Below are 19,472 nucleotides of genomic sequence, written 5' to 3'. Positions count from 1 at the left end.
TAATGCAAACACGTGCGTGGTATATGTGTGGTTCGTGTATATATACGGTCTCGCTGTTTTACCTCGCAGGGCAAAACAGAGAAGAGAGCAACACATCCTATTGTTCTGTCTTTTATACTGACAGAGAGAGTTCCCGCTCAATGCTGGCCTGTCCGAGGGAGGAGGAGCGTGGTTTAAACTTGCTCCTCCTGTCGTCGGCGTGTAGGCTGATAACCAGCGTCGTGACGCACTTCCTGTTGCCGGTTGTAGTTCTTCTTGTCTTCAGTTGATTTACTCGCAGTTCATATACTTAATATTGTAGCATAGCTTCCCCAGTATATTATAAAGGTTATGCATACAAATAGCCAGTTCAACCCTAACAATTGTTACACCATGTAGGAGCAGTATAGACCTAGTCTGTTCATTATATACATCTACATGATGTATTGTTACACCATGTAGCAGCAGTATAGACCTAGTCTGTTCATTATATACATCTACATGATGTATTCTTACACCATGTAGGAGCAGTATAGACCTACAGCAGCTGGCTACTTATTTATATGTTGTTTGACTGAATGAAACTGCCTTAAATGTGCTGTAGTAAACATTTTTTATTCTCACTAATCAATCACCACATTCCTGTCTTTGTATGTCTCAATAGTATTATTTAATTAAATCCATGTAAAATAATCTTTGACTGAATATAAAATGTGATCCTCAACTGCGTTTCCCTCCAGTCAGCAGACGGCGATGTGCGTCTTTCAGGCGATGCTGCAGCGTGACGTATAATCTAGTGGACGGTTCTTCATAAACAGCTCGTCAACCACCTCGGTAGCTTGCTAGCCAACATAGCCGAAAGAATCAAGCTATTTATACGCTTTCGGTCTATATTAGCTACTGTGTTTTAGACACACTTCTGTCGTATCTACTTGTTAACCTATTTAATTTAATATTACGTTATTTTTTATTAGTCAGCTATAGTAGCTGGCTGGTTAAGTTAGCATTAGCCTAGTCGCTAATGATAGCTAGCTAGCTAACATCCCCGAACATGAGCTCCCTAAACTACTCCTCTCCTGTTAAAGAAGAGGAGGTCTGCTGGACGGAGACAGAAGCTCTGGGGCTGAACATTGTCGTGAAAGAGGAGAAGGAAGAGGAGGATGTTACAGTAAAACAAGAAGTAGAGGGTGAGGCTGTTACAGTGAAAGATGAAGAGAAAGACGTTTCAGTTAAACAAGAGGAAGAAGAGGATGATGCTGTTTTTGGAGTGAAGAAGGAAGGGGAGATTACTGTCACATTGAAAGATGAAGAGGAGGAGATAGGAGATCTGATTAACACCAGTAAGTACCGCCTTCAATTAGTTTTTAACTTTGGATATTCGGAGTTGGCTCGTCAATACCTCTTCAACGGAGGGCCCTGGGATGATGACTGATATGTCTAGAATCAGACGACGTAGAGACAAGCTACCCCTTGTTTTCTCCGTTCCGTTTCCAAAAAGTGACTTAACATATATATTTGAGGAGGGTCTATCTGCTGACTGCAGACTGGGGGGCCACGGCATGTAGTGATTTTAATGTAGTGATGTTTTACTACACACCGTGACCCCCAATAGAGCCATGTGAGAGTTGGGTTGGCTACACCAAAGATTATGGATATACTGACAAGATGTCTCTCCGTCCTGACAAGGGGAGTCGTTGTCCACAAAGCTGCACTGTGGGTTGTCTATCTCCCGCCTATCCTGTCTTTGGATTGGTGGATACATCTTATTATTGTAATCTATTGTTTATATTCTATGAGGGTTGTTGTCGTCAACCGCCTGTATTCAATGGAGAGAGATGCTAAGCTACTAGCATGAATATGCATAGCGATCTGGAGACAACTCCAATAGTGTTTTTATCAAAGTTGTCGGTATGTCACGTGTCCACGTAACAACTTAATCATTACGAAACTTCTGTTAGATCAAGTAAACCTCACGTAGCAAATAAGCCATTCATTTTGTTGTTGACCAAATTCAACACTTTCCACATTGGGTTGATAATTGTTTCCACTTGGATACAACCAACTGTAACCTACTGGCATGACCTAGAGAGATACAACCTACTGTAACCTACTGGCATGACCTAGAGAGATACAACCTACTGTAACCTACTGGCATGACCTAGAGAGATACAACCTACTGTAACCTACTGGCATGACCTAGAGAGATACAACCTACTGTAACCTACTGGCATGACCTAGAGAGATACAACCTACTGTAACCTACTGGCATGACCTAGAGAGATACAACCTACTGTAACCTACTGGCATGACCTAGAGAGATACAACCTACTGTAACCTACTGGCATGACCTAGAGAGGTACAACCTACTGTAACCTACTGGCATGACCTAGAGAGTTACAACCTACTGTAACCTACTGGCATGACCTAGAGAGTTACAACCTACTGTAGCCTATTGGCATGACCTAGAGAGGTACAACCTACTGTAGTCTACTGACATGACCTAGAGAGATACAACCTACTGTAACCTACTGGCATGACCTAGAGAGTTACAACCTACTGTAGCCTACTGGCATGACCTAGAGAGTTACAACCTACTGTAACCTACTGGCATGACCTAGAGAGATACAACCTACTGTAGCCTACTGGCATGACCTAGAGAGATACAACCTACTGTAACCTACTGGCATGACCTAGAGAGATACAACCTACTGTAACCTACTGGCATGACCTAGAGAGGTACAACCTACTGTAACCTACTGGCATGACCTAGAGAGGTACAACCTACTGTAACCTACTGGCATGACCTAGAGAGTTACAACCTACTGTAACCTACTGGCATGACCTAGAGAGATACAACCTACTGTAGCCTACTGGCATGTCCTAGAGAGTTACAACCTACTGTAACCTACTGGCATGACCTAGAGAGTTACAACCTACTGTAGCCTACTGGCATGTCCTAGAGAGTTATAACCTACTGTAACCTACTGGCATGACCTAGAGAGTTACAACCTACTGTAACCTACTGGCATGACCTAGAGAGGTACAACCTACTGTAACCTACTGGCATGACCTAGAGAGGTACAACCTACTGTAACCTACTGGCATGACCTAGAGAGATACAACCTACTGTAACCTACTGGCATGACCTAGAGAGGTTCAACCTACTGTAACCTACTGGCATGACCTAGAGAGTTACAACCTACTGTAACCTACTGGCATGACCTAGAGAGATACAACCTACTGTAGTCTACTGGCATGACCTACAGAGTTACAACCTACTGTAACCTACTGGCATGACCTAGAGAGTTACAACCTACTGTAACCTACTGGCATGACCTAGAGAGTTACAACCTACTGTAACCTACTGGCATGATCTAGAGAGATACAACCTACTGTAACCTACTGGCATGACCTAGAGAGATACAACCTACTGTAACCTACTGGCATGACCTAGAGAGATACAACCTACTGTAACCTACTGGCATGACCTAGAGAGTTACAACCTACTGTAACCTACTGGCATGACCTAGAGAGATACAACCTACTGTAACCTACTGGCATGACCTAGAGAGGTTCAACCTACTGTAACCTACTGGCATGACCTAGAGAGATACAACCTACTGTAGCCTACTGGCATGACCTAGAGAGTTACAACCTACTGTAACCTACTGGCATGACCTAGAGAGATACAACCTACTGTAGCCTACTGGCATGACCTAGAGAGTTACAACCTACTGTAACCTACTGGCATGACCTAGAGCGTTACAACCTACTGTAATCTACTGGCATGACCTAGAGTTACAACCTACTGTAACCTACTGGCATGACCTAGAGAGTTACAACCTACTGTAACCTACTGGCATGACCTAGAGAGATACAACCTACTGTAACCTACTGGCATGACCTAGAGAGATACAACCTACTGTATTCTTTCTACCAATTGATTGGTTGAAATTTTATGACGTGTATTTGTTCATATAGACACACCCCATGTGTTTAATAAAATCAACTGTATGTGCAGAACTTGAATTGAACTGATGCTTCAAGCATTTGATTAAATAATTAACACAAACAAATTACTTGAGGAAGCCAGAGGTCAATATAACCAGAAGAAAATAACCAATTCCCCACCTGCTGCTGGCCTTCGTTAATTCTGACGTTATGCTCCTGAAGTTTCCGGTAAAATAGGCAAACTTTTTCCACTTCCGTTTGAAGTGCCAATTTATCTTACCATTTCTACGATCTGCGTGCCAGTTATGAACGAGTTACAACACCTGTTTGGCTCCTCCACTTCCTGGGTCGGTGAAGTGAGGTATTACATTTAAGGATTAAATCATTTAACCTCTATGGGCTAGGTGGGACGCTACGTAACAGCCACTGGCAGCCTGTGGCGCGATTTTCAAAACCTTAAAAATCCTATTACTTCAATTTCTCAAACATATGACTATTTTACAGCTATTTAAAGACAAGACTCTCGTTAATCTAACCACACTGTCCGATTTCAAAAAGGCTTTACAACGAAAGCAAAACATTAGATTATGTCAGCAGAGTACCAAGCCAGAAATAATCAGACACCCATTTTTCAAGCCAGCATATAATGTCACCAAAACCCAGAAGACAGCTAAATGCAGCACTCACCTTTGATGATCTTCATCAGATGACAACCCTAGGACATTATGTTATACAATACATGCATGTTTTGTTCAATCAAGTTCATATTTATATCAAAAACCAGCTTTTTACATTAGCATGTGACGTTCAGAACTAGCATACCCCCCGCAAACTTCCGGGGAATTCGCTAACATTTTACTAAATTACTCACGATAAACGTTCACAAAAAGCATAACAATTATTTTAATAATTATAGATACAGACCTCCTCTATGCACTCGATATGTCCGATTTTAAAATAGCTTTTTGGTGAAAGCACATTTTGCAATATTCTAAGTACATAGCCCAGGCATCACGGGCTCGCTATTTAGACACCCGGCAAGTTTAGCACTCACCATAATCATATTTACTATTATAAAAGTTTGATTACCTTTTGTTGTCTTCGTCAGAATGCACACCCAGGACTGCTACTTCAATAACAAATGTTGGTTTGGTCCAAAATAATCCATCGTTATATCCGAATAGCGGCGTTTTGTTTGTGCATTCCAGACACTATCCGAAATAGTAAAGAAGTGTCGCGCGCATGGCGCAATTCGTGACAATAAAATTCTAAATATTCCATTACCGTACTTCGAAGCATGTCAACCGCTGTTTAACCTCTTGGGGCTAGGTGGGACGCTAGCGTGCCACCCGTGGTGCACTCCATCAACAGCAGGTGCATTTCAAGAGCGGCAAATTTGAATCCAAATAAATGTCAAAATTCAAATTTTTCAAAAATACAACTATGTTACACCATTTGAAAGATAAACATCTCCTTAATCTAACCACGTTTTACGATTTCAAAAAGGTTTTACGGCGAAAGCATAAATTTAGAGTATGTTAGGACAGTACATTTACAAGAGTTGTGTGTAATGTTTTGTCAAGTCAAAGACAGGGTCACCAAAACCATAAAACCAGCTAAAATGATGCACTAACCTTTTACAATCTCCATCAGATGACACTCCTAGGACATTATGTTAGACAATGCATGCATTTTTAGTTCTATCAAGTTCATATTTATATCAAAAAACAGCGTTTTACTATGGCATTGATGTTGAGGAAATCGTTTCCCTCCAATAACCGGCAGTCAAGTCAGCGTCACAAATTAAATAATTAAAATTAGAAAACATTGGTAAAATATTATATTGTCATTTAAAGAATTATAGATTTACATCTTTTGAACGCAATCAACTTGCCAGATTTAAAAATAACCTTACTGGGAAATCACACTTTGCAATAATCTGAGCACTGCGCCCAGAAAAATACGCGTTGCGATACAGACTAGACGTCATGTTGGGGAGATCTAAAATCGAAAATACTATGTAAATAATCCATTACCTTTGATTCTCTTCATCAGATGTCACTTCCAGGTATCACAGGTCCATAACGAATGTAGTTTTGTTCAAAAAAGCTCGTCATTTATGTCCAAAAATCTCCGTCTCGTTAGCACATGATGTAAGCCAGCCGGACTTCTCGTCATGAACGAGGGGAAAAAATATATTTCCGTTCGTTCAAACATGTCAAACGTTGTATAGCATAAATCATTAGGGCCTTTTTTAACCAGAACATGAATAATATTCAAGGTGGACGAATGCATACTCTTTTATAACGTATTGGAACGAGGGTACCCAACATGAACTAGCGCGCCAGGTGTCTAATGGGACATCAACGTTCCATGGCTCTTGTTCGGTCAGATCTCCCTCCAGAAGACTCAAAACACTTTGTAAAGGCTGGTGACATCTAGTGGAAGCAATAGGAAGTGCCAAAATATTCCTAAACCCCTGTGTTTTTCAATGGGATAGGTTTAAAGTCAATACAACACATCAGGTATCCACTTCCTGTCAGAAAATGTCTCAGGGTTTTGCCTGCCAAATGAGTTCTGTTATACTCACAGACACCATTCAAACAGTTTTGGAAACTTTAGAGTGTTTTCTATCCATATATAATAAGTATATGCATATTGTAGTTACTGGGTAGGATTAGTAACCAGATTAAATCGGGTACATTTTTTTTATCCAGACGTGCAAATGCTGCCCCCTAGACCCAACAGGTTAAAATCAATTTTTACGCCATTTTTCTCGTAGAAAAGCGATAATATTCCGACAGGGAATCTCCTTTTCGGCAAACAGAGGAAAAAATCCCAAAGGCGGGGGCGGTCGGGTCACGCGCATAAGCCCAGTGTCCCTTGATCGGCCACTTGAGAAAGGCGATAATGTGTTTCAGCCTGGGGCTGGAATGACGACATTCTGTTTTTTCCCGGGCTCTGAGCGCCTATGGACGACGTGGGAAGTGTCACGTTAGAGCAGAGATCCTTAGTAAATGATAGAGATGGAAAAGAAGTTCAAGAAATGGTCAGACAGGCCACTTCCTGTAAAGGAATCTCTCAGGTTTTGACCTGCCATTTGAGTTCTGTTATACTCACAGACACCATTCAAACAGTTTTAGAAAATTTAGGGTGTTTTCTATCCATATGTAATAAGTATATGCATATTGTAGTTACTGGGTAGGAGTGGTAACCAGATTAAATCGGGTATGTTTTTTATCCAGCCGTGTCAATACTGCCCCCTAGCCCTAACAGGTTAAGGAATATATCCGAGTCTCACGCTCATCACCTGTGGAATGCGGGGCTTCCAGCGAGGTGTGGATTTAATAGTATGTTGTACCTAGTTTCCCTCCTTCAGGGAACAGTAATTATAGTCACAAATCAAATCAAATGTATTTCTTACATCAGCTGATATCACAAAGTGCTGTACAGAAACCCAGCCTAAAACCTCAAACAGCAAGCAATGCAGGTGTAGAAGCACGGTGGCTAGCAAAAACTCCAGAGAAAGGCCAAAACCTAGGAAGAAACCTAGAGAGGAACCAGGCTATGAGGGGTGGCCAGTCCTCTTCTGGCTGTGCCGGGTGGAGATTATAACAGCACATGGCCAAGATGTTCAAATGTTCATAAATGACCAGCATGGTCAAATAATAATAATCATAGTAGTTGTCGAGGGTGCAACAAGTCAGTAACACAAGAGTAAGTGTCAGTTGGCTTTTTCATAGCCGATCTTTGAGAGTATCTCTACCGCTCCTGCTCTCTAGAGTGTTGAAAACAACAGGTCTTTGACAGGTAGCACCTCCGGTGAACAGGTCAGGGTTCCATAGCTGCAGGCAGAATAGTTTGAACTGGAGCAGCAGCACGGCCAGGTGAACTGGGGACAGCAAGGAGTCATCAAGCCAGGTAGTCCTGAGGCATGGTCCTAGGGCTCAGGTCCTCCGAGAATTAGAGAGAGCATATTTAAATTCACACAGGACACCGGAAAAGACAAGAGAAATACTCCAGATGTGACAGACTGACCCTAGCCCCCCCGACACATAAACTACTGCAGCATAAATACTGGAGGCTGAGACAGGAGGGGTCAGGAGACACTGTGGCCCCATCTGATGAAACCCCCGGACAGGGCCAAACAGGTAGGATATTACCCCACCCACTTTGCCAAAGCGCAGCCTCCACACCACTGGAGGGATATCTCCAACCACCAACATACCATCCCGGGACAAGGCCGAGTATAGCCCACAAAGATCTCCGCCACGGCACAGCCCAAGGGGGGGCGCCAACCCAGACAGGAAGACAACGTCAGTGACTCAACCCACTCAAGTGACGCACCCCTCCCATGGACGGCATGGAAGAACACCAGTAAGCCAGTGGATTTAATAGTATGTTGTACCTAGTTTCCCTCCTTCAGGGAACAGTAGTTATAGTCATAACGTGTGGATTTAATAGTATGTTGTACCTAGTTTCCCTCCTTCAGGGAACAGTAGTTATAGTCATAACGTGTGGATTTAATAGTATGTTCTACCTAGTTTCCCTCCTTCAGGGAACAGTAGTTATAGTCATAACGTTATGCTTGTCATATGATGAACTTTAACTTAAATACTGGATCTTGCTGTCGGACAGTTGTTTTGTATATTCAGATCTCCGAAATGCTCTCTAACTACGTAACATTTAGTGTCTCCTTATGTTACGCTGGGAAAACAGTTTTCATGGGCACAGAAATCCTAAATCATTTCAGTTTACTAAATCCAATGGTTCTAACCGAGAGTCACCTTAACTTTATTGACAACTCCCAAATGGATACTGTCATTAATGCGGTTCTTCAATAATTACACATAATACTTAATACTGTAGCTGTTTAGTTACAGTCACATGTTCAACTATCATCAGCTGATCCAGGAAATCATTTTCTGCATGCCAGTCAAACGTAGTTCTTCATTCATTACACCGGTAAAGACAGTTATGCCGTGCTCCACGTTGGATCCAACATCCCAAACAAATCGATATTTATAATGTGTTATTGTCTACTTGATTTACAGTAGGGTCTCGTTAGTCCGTTTGGAAACGGAGATACTTAGCTCATAATGTGTAGAGAACTGTTCCTTGATGGATAGGCTATTGTACAACACACAGAGCTATTTTCCTTTATTCAGGACATTTAGAATGACAACACATTACAGAGTAGCCTAGTGGGATTATTCACAAAATTATCTGGTGATCAGGTTATGAATTGTCATGACAAAGACATTTTAGTCTCCTTGTTTCACCTAAAATATTAAATGATTTATAGTCCTAGGTCTATGTTGTTGTTAGGTGAAGTTATGGGTCCTACAGTAGGTCTATGTTATTGTTAGGTGAGATTATAGACCATTTTGGCATACACTTAGTGGACAAAACCTCATTGTCAGGCTGATGTCAGGCTGATGGAAAACTAGCCAATGAGCATTTTACTGGTTGAAGTCGTTTTTAAATATAAAGTAGTACATTTGACAATAACACAAATATTATATTAAATCAGGACATTCAAACGAGCCTTACAATTATAATCCAAAGTAGTGTCAAATGATGATAATAATCATAATCAACCTGGAAATGGAGGCTATTTTTGCTGTCAGCCTATGAGAACTCCCCTGAGTTTCCCCCACGGTGGTGAATTAGTGAATAGACACAGAGCTTAATGTGAGTTTCCTTGAGTAACACTCCTGATCTAGTGCTGTAATATTCAGAATACATTGTGAAAACTAATCTTTGCTCACCATTTGTTAAATATATATTTTTTTTCACCCCTTTTTTCTCCCCAATTGGTACTTACAGTCTTGTCTCATTGCTGCAACTCCAATACGGACTCTGGAGAGGCGAAGGTCGAGAGCCATGCGTCCTCTGAAACACAACCCAACCTAGCCGCGCTGCTTCTTGACACAATGCCCATCCAACCCGGAAGCCAGCAGCACCAATGTGTCGGAGGAAACACTGTACACCTGGCGACCTGGTCAGCGTGCACTGCGCCCGGCCCGCCACAGGAGTCGCCAGTGCGCGATGAAACAAGGATATCCCTGCCGGCCAAACCCTCCCCTAACCCGGACGACGCTGGGCCAATTGTGCGTCGCCCCATGGGCCTCCCGGTCGCGGCCGGCTGCAACAGAGCTTGGACTCGAACCCAGAATCTCTAATGGCACAGCTTAGGCCACTTGCTCACCATTTTTGCTCCAGGCAGATATACTACATCCATAACTAGCGGTTTCTGCATTAGCAGGGAGGTGTTTCTGCAATCAAATTGTGTGCGCATCGCCCTTGTCGCAATTTTAGCAAACACAGAAAGGTGCCTATATTTGAGAACAAAAGTCGCCTGGCACACTGCTTAGGAGTTCAACACCTTTTACTTATTTCTAGTTACTACTAATGTGAAAACAAGACTAAATATGACTATTGTTGCTCACTTGACTGTCTTAAGACAATTGTCAAGTCATTTTAACATTCATTACAGACGTCAATTGTTGTACAGTATCATGGCTACGCTGTTGGCATCACCTTTTTCAGTGGATTTCTGCTGTTGTGAGCCTTTAACTATCTGTCTGACTTGTTCACACAGGTGAGAGACGTGACTATCATGGATCCTCTGGGGAGCCTCAACATCATGATGCTGACGAGTCAGAGAAGAGTCTGTCCAGATTCTATCACCTCAAGAAACACCAGCAGAGACCCACAGGGAAGAAATCTATCTGCTGCTCTGACTGTGGAAAACATTGCAAATCTTCATCAGAACTTAAAATACACCAGCGAACACACACAGGAGAGAAATCTCACCACTGTTTTGATTGTGGGAAGAGTTACTCAAGTTTAAAAGCACTAAAAGTACACCTGAGAATTCACACTGGAGAGAAACCGTACAGCTGTACTCAATGTGGGAAGAGTTTTACTCAGTCAAGCAACCTGTTATCACACCAGAGAACACACACAGGAGAGAAACCTTATAGCTGTGATCAATGTGGGAAGACTTATATTTCATCTTGCCATCTGAGTAGACACCAGCGAGTACACACAGGAGAGAAACCTTATAGCTGTAATCAATGTGGGAAGAGTTTTACTCGGCCAGACAGCCTGATAATACACCAGAGAACACACACAGGAGAGAAACCTTATAGCTGTGATCAATGTGGGAAGACTTATATTTCATCTTGCCATCTGACTAAACACCAGCGAGTACACACAGGAGAGAAACCTTATAGCTGTAATCAATGTGGGAAGAGTTTTACTCGGCCAGACAGCCTGATATTACACCAGAAAACACACACAGGAGAGAAACAATATAGCTGTGATCAATGTGGGAAGAGTTTTGCTGCATCTGGCTCTCTGACTCTACACCAGAAAACACACACAGGAGAGAAATCTTTCCACTGTTCAGATTGTGGAAAAATATTCTCAACTTCACAGAATATGAAGAAGCACCAGAAAACACACACAGGAGAGAAACCTTATAGCTGTAATCAATGTGGGAAGAGTTTTACTCGGTCAGACGGCCTGATATTACACCAGAGAACACACACAGGAGAGAAACCTTATAGCTGTAACCAATGTGGGAATAGTTTTTCTACATCTAGCTATCTCACTATACACCAGAGAACACACACAGGAGAGAAACCTTTTAGCTGTAACCAATGTGGGAATAGTTTTTCTACATCTAGCTATCTCACTAAACACCAGAGAACTCATACAGGAGAAAAACCATATAGCTGTACTCAATGTGGGAAGAGTTTTTCTACGTCTAGCTATCTCACTATACACCAGAGAACACACACAGGAGAGAAACCATATAGCTGTACTCAATGTGGGAAGAGTTTTTCTACGTCTAGCTATCTCACTATACACCAGAGAACACACACAGGAGAGAAACAATATAGCTGTAGTCAATGTGGGACAAGATTTTCTTGGCTAACCAGCCTAGTATCACATCAGAGAACACACACAGGAGAGAAATCTCCTAGCTGTGATCAATGTGGGAAGAGATACTCTGATAACAGATCTCTGATTAAACATCAGAAAATACATGAAGGAGTTGTTTCATGATATCAATGAAATAATGTCACAATGTAGAATGTTTTAACATTGTAGAAGGAGTATTTTAATGATGTCACAATGTAGAACCAAAAAGAGCTGTGTTACACTTACCATGTTGGTGACGCACTTGAATCAAAATGCAACACTTCAAAATGTAGCTAGCTGCTTTCTACAAATTGTCCTCTAACCAGGGATGTACACATTATTCCCAGATTCCGTGTGCTTTTTGAGCTGTTCGTTTTAACAGGACGTGCAACTTCATCTCCCTCCTGTCACACAAATGATTTTAACATGATATCGATGAGTTATGACAAATAAGTGTTGTGTTCCTTTGTTTAGCGACCCCTACATTTAAATGCATCACTCCAAAATGTAGCTGACTGTCTTCTGCAGGTTGTCCTCTAATCAGTGAGGTAAAATATATCTCCCATTTCCATGTGTTTTGTTTAGTTGTTAGTTTCAACATCACGTACAACCTGATTTCCCCCTAATTTCCCCCTATTTTATAAGGAGTAACATGATTATTGTGGCAGATGTTTGTGTATATAGCACATTTTATGTTTTCAATATATCCCAAACTGTTTCTGCATATTGGTTATTGATTTGGACACGTTAAAACTGTGTTTTGACATTGGGGATATCCCATCTAGCAACATGTCATTGAAAAGACATTGAAAATATGACTATGCAACCAAATATTTCATATTTACATTTCATGATCAGATTTAGTAATCGATTTATTGATGATATTTATTCATGCAACCAACTGACAATTTTTGGTACAATTATATTGACATTGTTGCCCTGCTTTTAAAATATCAGGGTTCATTCTCAGATGTGCCAACCCAAATGTACTAGAGCATGACATTGGGGACTGGGCCCCGATCCAACAACATGCCTATCTAGTGAACCCTGAAAAGGGACAGAAGCTCTGCAGTGAGGTGGAAAGTTACTATGGATATTGCAGGAGTTTCCTCTTGAAATCAGACATGTCTGTGGTGAGGACAACTTGGTTGCTGATTGTCTCAAGGTGGGCAGTCAAAAAGTTTTGTGTTTAGACAGTGCGTTGCCATGGATCACAATGTATTTTGACTGCACGTTTTTCCGTATTGGAGATGAGTTTTGTTTGGGCTCGTTCCAAGGGGACGAGAGTTCTAGAAGCTAGTGAGTTTTAGGAAGACGAGAGTTCTAGAAGCTAGTGGGATTTAGGAAGACGAGAGTTCTAGAAGCTAGTGAGTTTTAGGAAGACGAGAGTTCTAGAAGCTAGTGTTTTTTAGGTAGACGAGTGTTCTAGAATCTAGTGAGTTTTAGGAAGACGAGAGTTCTAGAAGCTAGTGAGTTTTAGGAAGACGAGAGTTCTAGAAGCTAGTGGGATTTAGGATTCTATAGAAAGAAAAAGGAGAAACAAATAATACTATTGTATATTATTATTTAGAAATACGTGTTTTTTTTCTTGTTTTTAATTGTTGACATCCAGTAGACACCATGTTTATATTGGTGAAGGTGAAGCATTGTAGTTGATTATAATGTGAAATGGAAGTTGTTTTCTGTTGGTGGTGAGCAAACTTGTCCAAAAGAAATATAGGATATATTTGTTGTCATAAGGTGTTACAGGCTTTGGTTTTTCCATTTATGTTTTGAGGTTGGACGTTAGCACGTCTAGCTCGTGAGCACGTCTAGCCCGTTAGCCCGTCTAGCCCGTTAGCTCGTTAGCACGTCTAGCTCGTTAGCCCGTCTAGCTCGTTAGCCCGTCTAGCTCGTTAGCACGTCTAGCTCGTTAGCCCGTCTAGCTCGTTAGGACGTATAGCTCGTTAGCACGTCTAGCTCGTTAGCCCGTCTAGCTCGTTAGCCCGTCTAGCTCGTTAGCCCGTCTAGCTCGTTAGCACGTAGGACGCACTGATTGGTGTCACCTCGTTAGTCAGTATGTGTTACACCTGTGCTGGCTTGTCCATCTCGTTAGTGGGAAGGTGTTTCACCTGAGCTGGTCCAGGTTCTATTTAAGAGTGTCTGGCCCAGTGCTCCAGTTGTCTTGATACATGTGGAGAGTCAACACCTTTAGTTGCTCCACCTTTTTGGTTTACTTCCTGTCTTTAAGTTTGGTGTGGGTTTTTCTTTTGTTTTCCTCTTCTTGGGCAGATTTAGTGGGTCTCATGGTGGGTGTCTTTTAGGTCCCAGTTGTTGTTACTAGTCAACTTCCAGTGGACACCCCCATAGTGTCTTTCAGAGCCCCTCCTAAAAACATGCTTATATTTTGGGTTGGATGTTGCATCCAATTAATATTTTAATCAATGGATTTTCCTTAGAATGCTAATTCGTCTTTCAGTTGTTAATCTTATGTTTGTTGTGGTAAATATTTCTGTTTATTTTCATTGTTTTATTTTTTTCCTGTGAAGCATCCATGTCTGAAATGTGCTGTATAAATAAAGCTTGATTTGAACATATTGCAAAAGAAATTAACCCAATGACTGACAATCAACAGACTCTTGCAAAACCAATACGTATCTTGGTCCATCTTATTATGAAAAAAGTATAAATTCATTATATTTCCCACTATGTCAAAATAGTGCTGGTATGTACGTTTAGTATCACTTTTCAACCAACCCAGTGCATTTGTTGAAGATAAATGTTTAATTCAACAATATGTCAAAGGATTCAACTACTGGAAACGGACACAAACAAATGGATCAACCAGATCAATCCCACTTTTCCAGCCTGCTGAAGGCGTGGTGGAGTGGTAAACACCACCCCCGGCTCTACCAGGGGCTTGAGGTGGTCTCCCACAGCTCTGCTTATGTCATGTTCTGTGGCCTTGCTGTTCCAGTTCTTGACTGTCCCTGCAACACAGAAAGAAATGCATTTAGTCATATTATATAAACCACTCAAAGTAATGGATATGGAGCATCTATGGCCTCAGTTACACCTGGCACCTAAATGTGACATCTGATCACTCCAAGCTGCATTAGGTTCAGATCTACCAGGATGGGCCTTTGACACAGTCAGGCCACTGATTATGCATCAGCAATGTAAAGAGATGGGGTGAATGAGGGGAAAAGTACATTTGACACAAATGACCTTCATAATAAATCAAATGTTGTTGGTCACATACAGGTGTTCAGCAGATGTTATTGCAGGTGTAGTGAAATGCTTGTCCTTCTAGTTCCCACAGTGCAGGAATATCTAACAATTAATATCTAACAATTTCACAACAAATACCTAATACACACAAATCTAAGTAAAGGAATGGAATTAGGAATATATAAATATATGGATAAACAATGTCAGAGCAGCATAGACTGAGATACAGTTTATACATATGAGATGAGAAATGATATGTAAACATTATTAAAGTGACTAGTGTTCCATTTATTAAAGTGGCCAATGATGTCAAGTCTATATGTAGGCTGCAGCCTCTCTGTGCTGTTTAACAGTCTGATGGCCTTGAGATAGAAGCTGTTTTTCTGTCTTTCGGTCTCAGCTTTGATGCACCTGTACTGACCTCGCCTTCTGGATGATAGCAGGCTGAACAGGCAGTGGCTCGGGTAATAACAAAGAACAAATGTGTGTGCCTGAGGGGAAATTAACTTTCATACAGCCAAAAGGGGTGAGAAATGTGAACAATTTGCACTAATGTAAATAAATATAGATGATGGAACATATTCCCTTTTGCTGACGTGATGAACCACTAAGGGGACATAAATATTTACCATCTAAATCATGTGTGACCTCTCACCTCTCTGGCTGTAGAAGTGTTCTTCCTAACCAGTCCCTCAACAGCTCTCTGACTGAGCTCCACCCTCACTGGGTCTTCAGAGGAGAGGAAGGCTGAGGAGGGATGGAAGGATGAATGGATCAGTCAGTCAATAAAGTGTAGAGCTGCTGTCTATGCTGTCTGACTAAATCACTATTTTAGTAGTTCATTAAAGTAAATAAGGCTTTATGACTGCTGAATACCAACTATCAATCACTTAGATCATGTATTTTCAGGTAGAGATACATCCTTGGGACGTCCCTAGCCCGTTGAAGTTGACATTTAAAATGGTTAAGGTAGGGGTTAAGGTTAGGGTTTAGGGTAGGGATGTCCCAAGGATCCCAGATAGCATTGACCATTGTGCATTCTTCTGTCTATTTTACATAGCAGGTGATGGGTTCTGACTTCTGAACTTGAAAATATTAAATATCCTTATTATGTGAAATTGAATGAAACAATGTATGTTGATGCTAATATGATGTACAATATTCCATGATGTTTCTATATGATAACAATAGAGTAATATATTTAATATATTCCATGATGTTTCTATATGATAACAATACAGTAATATATTTAATATGATGTACAATATTCCATGATGTTTCTATATGATAACAATACAGTAATATATTTAATATGTCATATACTATTTAACAGTTTCACTAATTCATTTTAATGAACTTAATGATTATGACACACCCCTCACTATTGTCATTGGTTGCACTAATTGCACTGTTTGTCTACATAACCTGGTTCAAGTATTGATGACATCACCCTGAAGAAGGCACAGTGATGCTGAAACGTTGGTAAATACCCAATAAATTACTGGGAGTTTAAACATGGAGTGTGCAACTTTATTTTGATAGTTTATAGTTTATTCGCCGTTAGTCAGCACCTCCTCACAAACTATTCTTCTGGGTGTGCGCCAGCTCATGTTTTTTAAGGGTAGGTAACAACACATCCGCCACACTGATCCTCAACACAGGGGCCCCTCTGGGTTGCGTGCTCAGCCCCCTCCTGTACTCCCTGTTCACTCATGACTGCACAGCCAGGCACGACTCCAACACCATTATTAAGTTTGCCGATGCCACAATAGTGGTAGGCCTGATCACCAACAACGATGAGACAGCCTATAGGGAGGAGGTCAGAGACCTGGCCGTGTGGTGCAAGAAAAACAACCGCTCTCTCAACATGATCAAGACAAAGGAGATGATTGTGGACTACAGGAAAAGGAAGACAGCACGCCCCCATTCTCATCGACGGGGCTGTAGTGGAGCAGGTTGAGAGCTTCAAGTTCCTTGGTGTCCACATCACTAACAAACTATCATGGTCCAAGCACACCAAGATAATCGTGAAGAGGGCACGACAAAACCTATTCCTCCTCAGGAGACTGAAAAGATTTAGCATGGGTCCTCAGATCCTCAAAAGCTTCTACAGTTGCACCATCGAGAGCATCCTGACTGGTTGCATCTCTGCCTGGTATGGCAACTGCTCTGCCTCCGATCGCAAGGCACTACAGAGGGTAGTGCGTACAGCCCAGTACATCACTGGGGCCAAGCTCCCTGCCATCCAAGACCTCTTTACCAGGCGGTGTCAGAGGAAGGCCCCTCCCCCCCACTCTCTGTTATCATCTCTGCATAGTCACTTTAATAACTCTACCTACATGTACATATTCACCGTCTCACCTCATACTGTATTGGAGCAGCAGCAGCTGACTGCCCGGTTCAACATCAGTTCACCGTCTCACCTCATACTGTATTGGAGCAGCTGACTGCCCGGTTCAACATCAGTTCACCGTCTCACCTCATACTGTATTGGAGCAGCAGCAGCTGACTGCCCGGTTCAACATCAGTTCACCATCTCACCTCATACTGTATTGGAGCAGCAGCAGCTGACTGCCCAGTTCACCGTCTCACCTCATACTGTATTGGAGCAGCTGACTGCCCAGTTCAACATCAGTTCACCGTCTCACCTCATACTGTATTGGAGCAGCAGCAGCTGACTGCCCGGTTCAACATCAGTTCACAGTCTCACCTCATACTGTATTGGAGCAGCAGCAGCTGACTGCCCGGTTCAACATGAGTTCACCGTCTCACCTCATACTGTATTGGAGCAGCAGCAGCTGACTGCCCGGTTCAACATCAGTTCACCGTCTCACCTCATACTGTATTGGAGCAGCAGCAGCTGACTGCCCGGTTCAACATCAGTTCACCGTCTCACCTCATACTGTATTGGAGCAGCAGCAGCTGACTGCCCGGTTCACCGTCTCACCTCATACTGTATTGGAGCAGCAGCAGCTGACTGCCCGGTTCACCGTCTCACCTCATACTGTATTGGAGTAGCAGCAGCTGACTGCCCGGTTCAACATCAGTTCACCGTCTCACCTCATACTGTATTGGAGCAGCAGCAGCTGACTGCCCAGTTCAACATCAGTTCACCGTCTCACCTCATACTGTATTGGAGCAGCAGCAGCTGACTGCCCGGTTCAACATCAGTTCACCGTCTCACCTCATACTGTATTGGAGCTGCAGCAGCTGACTGCCCAGTTCACCGTCTCACCTCATACTGTATTGGAGCAGCAGCAGCTGACTTGATCGTTGATACTAATCATCATGTTTGAATCTGAGAGTAAATAGAGCCGACTACACTCTAAAAATGAAGGGTTCAACTGGAGTTGTTCTCAGATCCCCTAAGAACCGTAGGGTTCTTGGTCAATGAAAAACAGCCCCAAAAGGTTCTTCAAAGAACTTGTTAGAAGGTGGGTTCATCGAGGAACCTCCGTTGTTGCTGGACTTCTTCCGGGAACTTCGCAATTACAACTGAAAACGATGGTGACAAGTTTGGATGCGACAACAGTTAAAAAGGTTAAGTTGGGTTGATGTTTGGCTCTGAATATGTCTCGAAATAATGTATTATAATAATATAACATACTAATAATAGTTTTCTGTGAATATCTTCCATAACGTTACTATAGTTAATGAACGTAAATATTAGAAAGCCGGGTTTGACCGTCGGCGTTGTATGAGCTACAGTACAGTACCGTTAGCTAGCTAGCTAACGTTATGTCCTAACTAGGCACAACTAGGTTTGGATTATTTCCTCAACTATATTCTTTCCCATATATTGTATATCGTTTCCATGAAGACAATATGGCTTTACACTCATTAACGTAAGTTTCCAATCTAGAGCAGTTCTCACTTTTGTGATAATGAACTAGCTAATGTTAGCTTCGTTAACTAACTAACTAACTAACTAAACTCCCCCCCAACTCCTCTCATACCAGGAAGAACCCCCCCCCCCCCCATTTCAAATGTAGATTTACATGTATTTGAAATATAGTACCCGGACGGAGAAAATCCAATAAGCGTTTTATAGTTACATTGTTAGGGTAACTTACCCTAAAGTGGACACACTCCCATCAGTTTCTGAGACAACTGCTCAGACTTTGTAGACAGTTTAATAATGCTTAAACCTCATCTTTATCAAATGATCCATTAAAGATACCAACTCAAAGCCTACGTTCGTCTACATATGGGTTGTTTAAATTATATTCCCAGTATTACTTCATCAAATCGCTAGTAATCATTATACACACATACAATTCATCATATTTTCATATATTCACAGAATCCATATAAAACGTAAGAAATTCTCAGGTAGTCACGACAACCATTCCATTTGTTTTTTCAGGGACTCTCCATAGCAACGAAGCAGCTCTCCA

The 19,472-nt window shown here is 41.9% G+C and overlaps 1 protein-coding gene across 1 annotated transcript; it reads left to right on the top strand.

Moving 5' to 3' along the window:
- Window positions 1–794: 794 nt before the first annotated feature.
- Window positions 795–14,495, top strand: LOC145876145 (uncharacterized). Its single transcript, XM_082971934.1, has 2 exons — window positions 795–1,319; window positions 10,535–14,495. Exons 1-2 carry the CDS (start codon window positions 1,031–1,033, stop codon window positions 12,007–12,009), a joined length of 1,764 nt encoding a protein of 587 aa, XP_082828060.1. The 5' UTR covers window positions 795–1,030; the 3' UTR covers window positions 12,010–14,495.
- The last annotated feature ends 4,977 nt before the right edge of the window (window positions 14,496–19,472 follow it).

This window comes from Salmo salar, unplaced genomic scaffold (assembly GCF_965601325.2).
Source record: "Salmo salar unplaced genomic scaffold, fSalSal1 ptg000465l, whole genome shotgun sequence".
Classification (NCBI taxonomy): Eukaryota; Metazoa; Chordata; class Actinopteri; order Salmoniformes; family Salmonidae; genus Salmo; species Salmo salar.
The sequence above is the reverse complement of the archived record's forward strand: the minus strand, read 5'-3'. Positions and strand labels throughout refer to the sequence as shown.

What these genes read in the sequence shown, in the direction of transcription:
- LOC145876145 (XM_082971934.1), top strand. Translation starts at nt 1,031, where the DNA reads ATGAGCTCCCTAAACTACTCCTCTCCTGTTAAAGAAGAGGAGGTCTGC. An exon ending in AGGAGATCTGATTAACACCA is followed by an intron (nt 1,320 to 10,534) that starts GTAAGTACCGCC and finishes TTGTTCACACAG; the next exon opens with GTGAGAGACGTGACTATCAT.